This window comes from Ctenopharyngodon idella, chromosome 22 (genome assembly GCF_019924925.1).
Source record: "Ctenopharyngodon idella isolate HZGC_01 chromosome 22, HZGC01, whole genome shotgun sequence".
NCBI lineage: Eukaryota > Metazoa > Chordata > Actinopteri > Cypriniformes > Xenocyprididae > Ctenopharyngodon > Ctenopharyngodon idella.
Window position 1 is genome coordinate 25,328,989 of NC_067241.1, and position 13,385 is coordinate 25,342,373.

A 13,385-nucleotide genomic window follows, 5' to 3' on the forward strand; every position below is an offset into this window, starting at 1 on the left:
GATCTGTGTTTTCTGAATCCTGTTATAATAATGAAGACAAAACAGCTCATTAAAGGAATGAAACTTTTAAAGAAAACTTTATTAAGTGGACTGTAAGTCTGTAATTATTTGTTGCAGGCACCTCACCAAAAAAGTAATGACAATTATGAATTAATTCGTAATATTTGAAAAATATTTTAAAATATATTTGCAAATATTTTTGAAAGTAATGATTAATATGTGCACACTCACATGTATTTAATATTTAAGTTATGTGTTATCTTATCACTTTTTACTTGATGGTTCCACTACATTTGTAGATTTAAACATTTCTTGAAAATGAAAAGGTTTTTGTAACCATAAACTAATTTATTTTTTATTTTCCTTTTCTTTGATTGTGGACACTCTTATGTCATTGACCCATATACCTCTATAGCAGTGATGATTAGTTGATCAATTTTAGTTGCATTTGTGTAATTCCTATGTTGTGTAAAAGAGAAAGGTTGATGAAATAAAAACTGAAGACAAATGATTGTATAGAACCCTGATTTATTGATGTTTCCATGTGGTACATGGTTCATGATTTGATGAATACAACAATTTTGACAGAACAGCTCATCAGCCCATCATCCAAAATCAGGGAAAGAAAAGAGTAAAAGTTACTCCTCTCTGAGGGAAGTAAAGTCTCAAATGAGTAGCTTTTGTTGCACTATAATGCAGCTGAAGCATTAACAATGCTGGTTGTAGTGACAAGGATTTTGTCAGTTAATAAGCAATTGTTTGCGTTTAATACTTACATGTTGTAACACAGAGCAACAAAAGCTATTCACCTTGAGCTTCATGTTTTGTCTCCCTTATTAGCTCTTTTCCAATAGTGCATCCCCTTAAGGACAATTTGTACTCTGGATGAGGAGTAATGCCAAGAGGAAACAACAAGAATCAAAGACAACACGGTGAATGAGAAAAGACGTTCTGCAGGTGTAACACTTTGACATTAAAGTCTCTTTGGGTCACGGTGGTATGGGGGGTTAAACACATCAAAAATGTATGAACTCATTGAAATGCGGAGTGAAAAGATCTTCTTGGCCAGGTGGAAGAGGGAACTGGGTGGACGAGTTTAGAAGCGGCGCTTCTGGCTAGACTGCACCACAGAGGAGCGGGACACTGAGATTTGACCACCGCCGCCACCGCCACTCAGGCTCAAGCTGGAGCCACCACCATATCCAAAGCCGCTGCCACTGCCGCCACCGAAGCCGCTGCCGCCACCACCACCGTAGCTGCTGCCTCCACCGAAGCCGCTGCCTCCACCGAATCCGCTGCCACCACCGAAGCCGCTGCCACCACCGTATCCGAAACCGCCGCCGCCACCACCTGTGAACCAACAAACAAAGACATTAGTTATACTGAACAACACCAGTGCAATCTATTACAGAAAATTATGTGCTAAAAATATCTTTTTGTCTAAGGTAAAGATAAAAATATAATAAGCTTACTGCTTGACTCCTGGATGTGGATGGTTGCAGCACTGCCACCAGTTGCAATCCTAAATTAAATTAAAAGAAAATATATGTCAATGTCTAGATATAGACAAATTTCAAGAGAATAAAACATACTTCAACTTTCAGATTAGAAAAGTGACTTACCTGGACTCCTCTCCTTCCAGAAGCTTCCTGTAGGTTGCGATCTCAATGTCCAAGGCCAGTTTGACATTCATGAGTTCCTGGTACTCACGCACCTGGCGCGCCATGTCCTGCTTTGCTCTTTGCAGGGCCTCCTCCAGTTCCTTAATGCGGAGCTTGGCATCCTTCACTGCCAGTTCTCCACGCTCCTCAGCCTCAGCGATCTGAGCTTCCAGGTTGGCACGCTGAGCAATTCAAAGAAGACATTACAACTTTAGTTTTCAGCAGCACTTTTACATTATTCCTGTCCACTTCTCAGGGACTCCTTTAAATTACATTATTCCTAACATGACATGCAAGTTTTGATAATTGGATAAACGTTTATTTGAAAGCATATTTAAACACACTAAGGTTTTGGTTGGCAATCTAATTTAGGCCAAAACCTCGTCCAAAAAGCAACTACTTACTTGTCCCTTGACAGATTCAATTTCATTCTGAAGTCTGCTGATCATGCGGTTGAGCTCAGCAATCTCGGCCTTGGTGTTGCGAAGGTCATCTCCATATTTGCCGGCAGATGACTGCATCTCCTCGAACTGGGAGGTGAAAAAGGAGACATTATCATTAGGATCTGTCAGTTGGTTGCTTCAAAATAGCATTGGTTTGATGCTTGAAAGTCTTTTTCTCACCTTCTGTTTGTACCACGACTCAGCCTCAGCGCGGCTGCGGTTGGCAATGTCCTCATACTGAGCACGGACCTCAGCAACGATGGAATCCATGTCCAGGTTGCGACTGTTGTCCATTTCCACAATGACTGATGTGTCTTTGATCTGTCCCTGGAGTTCGCGCAGCTCCTAAAATTGCAAGGTGAAGGCATTGAGATAAACCTAACATTGGAAACTAGCATTGCATTCATCATAAAGTTCCATCAAATGCTCACCTCCTCAAAGATGGCTCTAAGGAAGTTGATTTCATCTTGAAGGGAATCAACCTTGGCCTCAAGCTCAACCTTGTTCATGTAAGCAGCGTCAACATCCTATGAAGAAATGCACAAAGCTCAATATAATGGGTGGACTCTACAGATGAACAATCAAAATGGTTGAAAAAATATAATTAGAGGTAAAGCTAAAGGTATTACCTTCTTGAGCAGGACAAATTCGTTTTCCACTGCGGCACGCTTGTTGATTTCATCCTCATATCTGCAAAGATAAGTTTTCCATTTTAGCACATTTTTTGTGAAATTATACCATTAACACAAAGTGTGGTTCATAGACTCCCTAAATCTGTTCTTGCACAGCTACGGTACTTACTTGTTCTTGAAGTCCTCCACCAAATTCTGCATGTTCTTCATCTCTCCTTCCAGCTTCATCTTCTCATTACCAAGTCCATCAAGCTGTCTGCGCAGGTTGGCGATGTAGGCCTCGAACATGGCGTCGATGTTGGAGCGGGTGGTAGTCTGGTCCTGCAGTAAACTCCATTTTGTCTCAAGTACTTTGTTCTGCTGCTCTAGGAAGCGCACCTGTATTTGAAATAAACCAATTAAGAATTTAAATAAATGGCTTTATTAGGAAAAGAAGGCATCATGGCCCTTTGATATGCCATTACTTATGCCTCAAGATGTGTTTTCTGTAGTAATCATCAAGCACACCTCTTATTGCATATCTGGACTTGCATTGACACACCTTTGGCAACTTTAGAGAAATATGTTAGCATGTGTGCCATGCCGTGTTGGCCAGCACAGATTCTTGGAGTAACTGTCCAATTAACATGCACACTCCCCTTTGAGATCATAAAATGCTAACCTCATATGACACCTCAACATGTTCAGACTACTCCTAAAACCTTTCCCTCCTGGCATAAAGGCGAGGCTCTTAGAAGACCTGTGCCAAATGCCAGGCCTTTACAGAGATGATATGGCACGCCTTTACCCTCAGGTGCTAACTGTACCCTCCATTCTGTATATTCATGGCACGTAATTAATTTTGTGCACAACCTCACAATGACTTTGAACTTGGAGGATTCACATAAAAAGAACAAAACATCAATGACATCAGTTGTTATTTGAGCTACACGCTTGCTGATCATATCTCTTGTCAGAATCACACAAATGGGCGTAGCACCTACATTAAGTAGAGGTGAAATTTACAAGGTGTGGTTACATAGTGAATTCCCCAAAGGTCTAAGAGAATCAAAACAGGAAACTAGGTTTGTTTAAGAAAAGATGAAAGTGATTATTAGGACCTACATGAAGTTACGGCTATGAGACTTTTAGGACCATTTTATGACAAGGTATTACATTAAGTAAGAGTTAAAGATGATACTCATCTGTTACACACACATATATATACACATATCTGCATTGATGCCATAGGGATAGATGAAAACTTGATCCATGCCCTTATTTGGATTGGTCCAGTCATTGGATCTTACCTGGCTTGGGTTTCCAAACTCACCCTCACTGTCAAAGAACAATTGCATACAAGGAAAACAACTCAAGCCTGTACTAAGATGTAAACTTTGACTGCTTTACTGAAGTTTAGTGATAATGATGCAGAGGTGGCATATGCAATGGCATCCTGTCCCCTATGTGCTTACTGTTCTACTGAATCTGACACTAGCAGGATTTCTGGCTGCAAGTGACTGGCTGTGAAATATTTAATGAGCAGAACCTAGATCAGATGAAGGCCCTTGAAATGTGTGCATGAAAACTAAATGTTCAAAATGTCAGAGGTACAAGATCAGATTGTTGTGTTGTGCAGCTGTGCATGTTTTCAAAGAGAAAACTAACCTTGTCAATGAAGGAAGCAAAGCGGTTGTTGAGGTTCTTGATCTGCTCTTTCTCCTGGGTGCGGACGGCTTGGATGTTGGGGTCGATGTCTAGGTTCAATGGAGCTAGGAGGCTCTGGTTGACTGTGACAGCTGTGATGGGTGCTATACCGCCATGACCGAATCCTCCACCAAATCCACCAGCGCCACCGCCGAATCCTGCACCACCTCCGAAACCTGCACCGCCTCCGAAACCTGCACCGCCACCGAATCCTGCACCACCGCCGAATCCAGCACCACCGCCGTAACCACCTCCGTAACCACCTCCGAGACCTCCGCCGCCAATGCTGTAGCTGTAGCTTGCTCCGGATCCTCCTCCGAAGCCGCTGCCACCACCACCGCCGGAGCGACGGAATGACACAGAGCTCATCCTGCTGCCAATGGGAGCTGCACTGGCAGACATGCTAGAGAAGCTTTTTCTAATACCTCCACCACCACCAAAGCCGCCGCTCAAGCTTCCACCGCTGCTGTACTGTACTGTTTTAATCGAAGTCATGGCTGCTGTCGTCTATGAGGGGATGAGGATCAGTTAGAGAAAGAGCAGAAGGAGACAGAGAGATCCAGAGCAGGTGAGCTCACTAAGAGGAAAGTTAAATCCCTCTGAGTGCCTTCTCCAAGGAGTGCAAGGGCTTTTATACTTCTTATGCCACGGGAGGGGCTCATCTAAACACTCCCCTTTCGGCCTCAGGCTCCTGTCCTGCCTTTCTCCCTTCTCCAACTGATACATACACCCATCTTGCTGGGCTGGTATGGGAGTACTTTCAGCAGAGTGGGTCAGGCCACACCCTGCCTTACATACACACACTCACGTAAAGTGCAAAAATTAAGAGAAGAACAGGGAGTAGAAAAACAGGGTCAAAACTTCCAGAAATTCTACACACCCTCCTTTTGCATCTACTACAAAACTTTTGTATTTTACCATTGCTCTGTAATTTAAAACACTGTAGTTATACATTCTATATATTAATGCATGGCAAACTAAACAACTCCATGCATATTTCATGAATTTGGGAGGTACAGGGCTCTCTGTTTACTTTAAGTGTCATGCAGGAGTATTAAATGGGGGAATATTTGATGAAGGGCTTGAATGTTGAAGCTTGGCGCTTGTCCTGAAAGCCATTGTGAACTGCAGGCTCCTCTTTCCAGTCAAACAATCAAGCCACTGTTCTCTCACCTCAATGGCTCTGTCACGAACACTACTTCACCACCTTGTTCTGTGGTTCCCAGAGGGCTGATGCAGTTGCATGCAAAGTAGATTTTTATGTTATCGCGTAATAAAACACATGGCACAAACGGTAATGGGAATGTATACAGCATTGCTTTCATTAGTATGCTAGATTTTAACTTTATTGATAGTTACAGGTAAGTATCAGAACTCACAATAGTACATGGTGACTGCAAGAGCAGTGTGGTTATTTTTGTAGCTGTCCTTAGGTGGCATTATTTAGCAACGCGTGCTGCTTTTGTTAGCATGTTAGTATCGCCCCTATCATGTTTAAATGGTTTAGAACTGCAGACTTGTTGCTGAAGTGGACAGGTCTGAGAGATTAATGTAGAAATCTTGTAAGTATTCATCAGACAAAGTACAACAGGAAGAGAGAATGTCGGGTTTATTGACATGAGAGGGCTAGCACAATAGCAGGGGCCTCTATAAGCAAAGCCACTTGGAAAACCAGGTATATTTCTTTGTAAAAAAAAATAAAAAAAATAAAATCAGGAGTCACTTTAATTATTTATTTATTTATTTTTTACATGGTATTTTAGACCCTAGTGCATTTTTTTTTTTTTTTTAAATGGTACAGCCCATTGTTAATCCATTGATCTGAACACTGATACTGTCAAGTCTTTGTCAGATGTTGAGGGGGTTTTGGTGGAGTTTCACCCCGGCATCTTTGAATGTACACAATGCAATCTATCAGGTGATACAAGTTACACAATGTGGGAGATTGAATTGTGAGATCAAAGATGCTGTGAAAAGCATCCCCTATAGAGACCACATGATTTTTATTTTTATGTGATTAAACAAAAGACATGAATTTAACATTCATTAACATTAGTGTGGGCAAATGTAAAATTTGTGTATTCAGTTGTAATTATTTGTTGTCACTTTAGTGTTATTTTGTTTAATTCAATAACTATAAGTTATTGTGCAACTACATGTCAACTAACAGACTGTTAGGTTAGGTTTCGGGTAAGTAGAATAAGCTGATATGTAGTTGCAAAATTGAATGTCTAAAGTGGACCATCGAAATAAAGTGTTACCTACCCTTTAAAAAAAAAATGTATCTGTATCAATCCACACACACACACACACACACACACACACACACACACACACACACACACAGCATAAAATATATATAAACTGTGATATATACTGTACATCATTTACAGTTCATCTTTAAAAACTAAAATGTAATTTTTAGCAAATATCAAAACAAATATTCATTTTTCATACTGAACATTATAATTTTATAATGCCTAAATTCACTTGATAGCATTTAAAATGATTGATTTTAGTTTTTACTGTTTTATTTATTTATTTAGACAAAATAGTATTACATTTTACTTTACCAGTCTATCACAAGTGAATTAAAACTTTTAAAAAAGGGAAAACACATTTAAAATGGTGCCGCAACAACATCTCAGGCAGGATATTGTGTAACATTTGCATTAAAATTGAAAAACTTAAAACAGGACAACTAATATTATAACATAATATTTCTAAATTATGATTGCAGGAGGCACATTTGAACAACATTACACTCTGTATTTTCTCATATAGCACCATATTATTTTTTTTTGGTCACATGTTAAAAACAAAACAAAACAAACACACTACTTCTCACAATATCAAATATCAAACAATATCAAAATAGGCTGGCACATTTGTAACATCATGAAGCATGATGGAGACAGGGTTTCCATCCAAACGTGAAGCGAATCTTTTCAAAGTTTGCAAAAAAAGAAAGCAAATTAGGTGCATTTCCATCAAGTTGTTTGAGCAGATGATGGTGGTATTGGTAAGCTAGTAACCAACAGTAAATATGGCCTAATCCACATGTACACGGGTATTTTTATAAATAGTTTTTCCTCCATTAAATAAACAAAAAAAATCTCGTCCACACAAGCACGGTTTAAAAAAAATTCTCTGTCCACATGAAAATGCAAAAACACGCTATGAAATGCTGTCAAGAGCATGCCAAAACAACAGTTGGCAATATAAGCCTAACCGTAAAGCCATGTTGGCCAATCAAAACCCTGTTAGCACAGTTATTAGCAGCAATATTTTGGCTATGTCCGCCATTGCACAGACTGGCTTCATGTAAATAAAGGAGATAGCGGCACACGATCTGACGTCAAACAAAGGAGATAACAAGACAAAGTGTCCGGTTTCACTGGCTACACGACAACACGGCAACTGGAGTTTCTGAAAATCTTTACCAAGCAGGAGTTTTCAAAAAGGTTCAGTTTCAGTGACCTGATACTGTGTTAGCGTGTGGACGAATAGACAAACCACATGGAAAAGGCTGCATTTTGAAAATACCCTTGTTCGTGTGGACAGGGCCTAAAACACCATCAGCAAAAACAGCCGATTAGTCACATGGGTTTAATGTTTGCTTCGTCAGAATTTATTCAGCAAATGAATTATGCGTATTAACTCTTTTTCACACAAGTCCAAAACCACCTCAAGCAAGCGTAAGAACTTTTTTTGCGAATTAAGGGATTTTTTTTCCCGAAATTTGTTGTTTCAATCACTCCTTTCTGATGTGATACTTCAAAATGCGCATAAAAACATGGTGATGGAAGCATAGCTAGTTACATCATACTCTGCTATATGGTGTTTCTGCTTCTAATTTAACCCCGTCCTCGTTCTCCCAATCGCAACAAAGGATTCATTGTTGGTGATTATGGATGACACCTGGCGTTAATCAGCATTGCCTGCTGCAGGAAAGAGAGGAGGTGAACAAAATCAGGAAAACTATTTTTGACAGTTGACATTTTCAGATGGTGGTGAGCTTTTTTGACAGCCTCTACCTTAGTAAGGCCTTATGCTGTCTTCACGTGCTCTCGGAATTATCGTAAATATGAGTTCCCTAGGTAAAAAATGCACATGAACGCTCTCCCATTTTGAAACTCAAATGTGATGAGCTCATAATCATGACTTCAGAAGTGGAAATTATCAAATTTCCCATAGCACATGAAGGCAGCATTAATGAAGTCAGACCAGACCAACTTTTTGTCTTCTGTCTTCCTTCCTCTGATGTTTGTGGATACCTTCCTTCAATGGACATTGTTTTATACACATACAGTTGCATGAAAAAGTTTGTGAACCACTTGCAGAATCAGTGAAAATGTGAATAATTTTAACAAAATAAGAGAGATCATACAAAATGCATGTTATTTTTTATTTAGTACTGTCCTGAGTAAGATATTTTACATGAAAGATGTATACATAAAGTCCATAAGACAAAACAATAGCTGAATTTATAAAAACGACCAGCTCAAAAGTTTGTGAACCCTTGATTCTTAATACTGTGTGTGGTTACCTGGATGATCTATGACTGTTTTTTTGTTTTGTGATGGTTGTTCATGAGTCTCTTGTTTGCTCTGAGCAGTTAAACTGAGCTCTGTTCTTCAGAAAAATCCTCCAGGTCCTGCAGATTCTTCAGTTTTCAAGGATTTTTTGCATATTTGAACCCTTTCCAGAAGTGACTGTATGATTTTGAGATCCATCTTTTCACACTGAGGACAATTGAGGGACTCAAACACAACTATTAAAAAACATTCAAACATTCACTGATGCTCCAGAAGGAAACACAATGCATTAAGAGCCGAAAGGGTTGAAAGGGTTCAAATATGCAAAAAATGCTTGAAAACTGAAGAATCTGCAGGACCTGGAGGATTTTTCTGAAGAACAGAGCTCAGTTTAACTGCTCAGAGCAAACAAGGGACTCATGAACAACCATCCAAAAACAAAAAAACAGTCATAGATCATCCAGGTAATCACACACAGTATTAAGAATCAAGGGTTCACAAACTTTTGAACAGGATAAATTCAGCTATGTTTTTGTCTTGTAGACTTTATGTAAACATCTTTTATGTAAGATATCTTACTCAAGACAGTACTAAATAAAAAATAACATGCATTTTGTATGATCTCTCTTATCCTGTTAAAATTATTCACATTTTCACAGATTCTGCAAGTGGTTCACATACTTTTTCATGCAACTGTATTTATCTCAAGAGCATTCTCTAAAAGCTTTGGCTTCACTAAAATGCTTTTGTGTTAAAGCTACTTTCGTATGCCACAAGTTTATAGCTTGTACCTTTGGTTTTACCGAAGATCTCACTTGGATCATTACACACAGTCTGGCACGTAATAGTCATGAGATAAAAATCATGCAGTGTGTACTCGACTTAAGCCAGGCTTTGTGAGGCATCACCAGACTGAGCAACAAAGAAAGTGAATCGTTGATCGGTTAGTCATACCGTATGTGTTTTATATTGTCTGTACATGAAAGCTGTAATTTTGTTGTACACATTTAGGTGGGGCCCAAAAGTGCCAATAATGCAATGCTTGGAAATGGTCCAGATTGAGATTTATGCAAGTATTTACTGGAGCGTCTTTTTACTGTCTTGTAACTTCCACTGTTGAACTTGATACTTCATACTTTTACATGATTTTTTGTCTGTAATTTATTACTTCAGCGTGTGACTTTTTGACTGTAGCAAATTTATCTCTGTTTTATACATTGGCAATTATAAAAAGAGAAAATTATGGCAACAAACTTGTAAAATCTTACAAAGGATTACAAGAAAAAACTCTTGTTTTCTTTAGATTCAGTTTTATGGAGAAATTGCAGCAAGGTGTACAGTGATGTCTTGATACTGAAGTGAATTTGCACTTGATCAGATAGCTAGCCTATCAGTAAAAAAGTGTAAATGCCTCCTTTTGTAATGGTTATGTTTGGTTTTATTGTCATTGTGTTTGGTTTTCCCTGTCTGCCTGTCTGTCTGTGTTCCTAGTTAGTCTCCTACATCTGTTCTGTTTTACATTGATTACTCTCTCTGTGTATTTAAACCCTTAGTTCTATCTTTTCATTGTTCTGTGTCATTTCCGTTTAACATGGTTGTTTATTATATCTCCTGAGAGTTGCTATTTCCTGAGCTGTGTGATTATTGCTGTAACCTGTTTGCTTACACCATTTACTGCAGTGTATCAACTATTTTGTGTGCATCTCACAAAAGAATGAGTGAAACTGGGCTACAATGAAAAATGGAAACCACATTTTTTTTACCTAGTTTTACTCTATAATAATGTCTCCTTTGTTTTCAGAGTCTTCTATAATGTATGATGTTGTTAAAAGTCAGCTCTTGCATTGAAATCTGAGAGTTGCATGCTTGCTCAGACGTACACGTATGCATCATGTTGAAACAAGGAATAGCTTCCCTTTCATGAAAGCCCACCAATCACTAATGAGTATGAAGGGTCCCACCCCTCCAGACCACACCCCTGAAACCACACCCCTTTTCTTGTCCACACCCAAGCCTGAGATTAATTTCCAAATATGGTTACAACCATTCACGAAAACATGGCCTTATGAACTCATGAAATAACTGTCTTTATGAAATAAAATAACATTTACTACTGGGTGGGGTTAGGTTTGTGTGCATAAAATGATTTCTGCAGACCGAAATCTCAATTTGTGTTACATAATGGGAGTAAATGAAGAGAAGAAAATGTCCTGTGCATAAAAAATAAACACCTTGGGCACACTTTCACTTGTGTACAACTCTATGTGTAATAATATCAATTTGATCTTGTAGATAAGAATAATTAACTGTGGTAATCTTTTCCAAATAATCACTTTTCCCATAGGTGTGTCAGATGCATTTCAAAAGAATGCGTAATGAAAGAAGACAAGAATGAAAGGAAGAAGAGATTCTTCAGTATATGTGCTTCTTCGAGTTTCAGTGCTCTGAGAAACGAATGAGCTGCAAGAACTATTTGTTCTGTCAAAAGGCACCAAGAAACAAAACTTTGTGCATGTAAAATTGCCATGTCAATGTAAAAGTAAAACGTGTGTTAAAGCATTGGAAATACTTCAACTTCATTTCATCATTGCGTAGACATACCCTTTACCTGCAGGCTTGACTTTTGACCTGTGAAGTGCATTTCTGCACTAAAGTTACAAAAATAATGATTGTAATATCTGTTTTAAAATAGGTTCAAATATGAATGCATCCATTTTTACCATTTGTTTTCATGTTACAGCTGATAACTGATCCACAATAAACAAAATAAACTAAAATTAAAACTAAAAACAAAAATTTTTCTAGTAAATTTAGACATCACAACATTATAATGTGCAGTATGAAAAATGGATATTCATTTTGAGATTTGATATAGAGTACAGTTAACAGTGTTATTAAATTATTAGTGTTTTAAAGATTAATATTAATGATATGTTCCACATTCCTTTGTTAAATTGAACAAGTGAAGGCACAAAGGGGTTGAAAATGGTGAAAAATACAGGAATTTTCTTATTTGTTCATATACAGTGCCCTCCATAAGTATTGGGACAGTAAAGACAGAATTGCTCTGTTAGCTGTGGTGTCAAGACATCTATAAATATGATTAAAAGATTAATATGAGGCAGAAGTACAGAATGTCACATTTTATTATTGACTGTTTCAACGCAAAATGTTTTACCGACTCAGAAGTACAGCACTTTTAGGGTTTCATCCCTCTGCCTAATGTGAGCATAAGAATTGGGACGGTTTAACTGAAATGTAAGCTAATATTTAATTGTAAATTCCTTGCAAGCAATCACAGGAGCGAGTCTGTGACCCATAGACATCACCAGACCCTTGGTTTCACACTTTGAAATGCTTTTCCAGGCCTTTAATGAAGCCATTTTCAACGGTTGCTTGTTTTGGGGAGTTTCTGCCTTTAGTCTCCTCTTCAGCTGGTGAAATGCTTCCTAAGTAGGATTTAAATCTGGAGATTGACTTGGAATGTCCAGTTTGGAATGTCCTGAAAAAGACAGATCCCACTGGCAAGCTTTGGCTACTGACAACGGCCAGGTCAGCTGAGAAAATCAATAGCAGTTGATGATAGACAAATGACAAGACTTCACCAGCAGAATTACAGAGGATACACAGCAATATCAAACATTTGATCAGCACCCAAAATAGGAAAGCCAATTTGAATTTGCAAAAACACACAGAGATGAGCCAGTAGAGTTTTAGAACAGAGTTTTATGGACATGAGACAAAGATTAACCTTTATCAAAGTGGGAAAGGAAAAGTGTGGAGAAAAAAAGAAACTGCAAATGAGGCATACAACCTCATCGGGAAAGCATGGTGAAGGTAGTGTCATGTCATGGGCATGCATGTCTGCCTCTGGAACAGGATTACTCATCTTTATTGATGACTTATTCTATGATGGCAGCAGAAGAATTCATTCAGAAGTGTACAAAAGAATCTTGCCTACCAGTGTTCAAGAAAATGCCACCAGACTCACTGGGAAGTGCTTCATTTGGCAACAGGACAATGACCCAAAACACTAGTACTGCCAACTCAAACAAGATTATCATGGTAAAGAAATTTTGGGTCTTAGATTGGCCAAGTGTCCAAGTGATTTAAATCCTATTTCACCAGCTGAAGAGGAGACTAAAGGCAGAAACTCCCCAAAACAAGCAACCGTTGAAAATGGCTGCATTAAAGGCCTGGAAAAGCATTTCAAAGTGTGAAACCAAGGGTCTGGTGATGTCTATGGGTCACAGACTCGCTCCTGTGATTGCTTGCAAGGGATTTACAATTAAACATTAGCTTACATTTCAGTTAAACCGTCCCAATACTTATGCTCACATTAGGCACAGGGATGAAACACTAAAAGTGCTGTACTTCTTAGTTGGTAAAACATTTTGTGTTGAAACAGCCAGTAATAAAATGTGA

At 38.6% G+C, this 13,385-nt stretch overlaps 1 protein-coding gene across 1 annotated transcript; it reads right to left on the minus strand.

Annotated features, from left to right (window-relative positions):
* Nucleotides 1-511: 511 nt before the first annotated feature.
* On the minus strand, nucleotides 512-5,026 carry krt5 (keratin 5). The gene is made up of 9 exons (XM_051880726.1): nucleotides 4,384-5,026; nucleotides 2,906-3,114; nucleotides 2,734-2,794; nucleotides 2,536-2,631; nucleotides 2,285-2,449; nucleotides 2,066-2,191; nucleotides 1,623-1,843; nucleotides 1,473-1,522; nucleotides 512-1,350 (listed from the first exon to the last, which is right to left on the minus strand). Exons 1-9 carry the CDS (start codon nucleotides 4,915-4,917, stop codon nucleotides 1,097-1,099), a joined length of 1,716 nt encoding a protein of 571 aa, XP_051736686.1. The 5' UTR covers nucleotides 4,918-5,026; the 3' UTR covers nucleotides 512-1,096.
* Nucleotides 5,027-13,385: the final 8,359 nt, after the last annotated feature.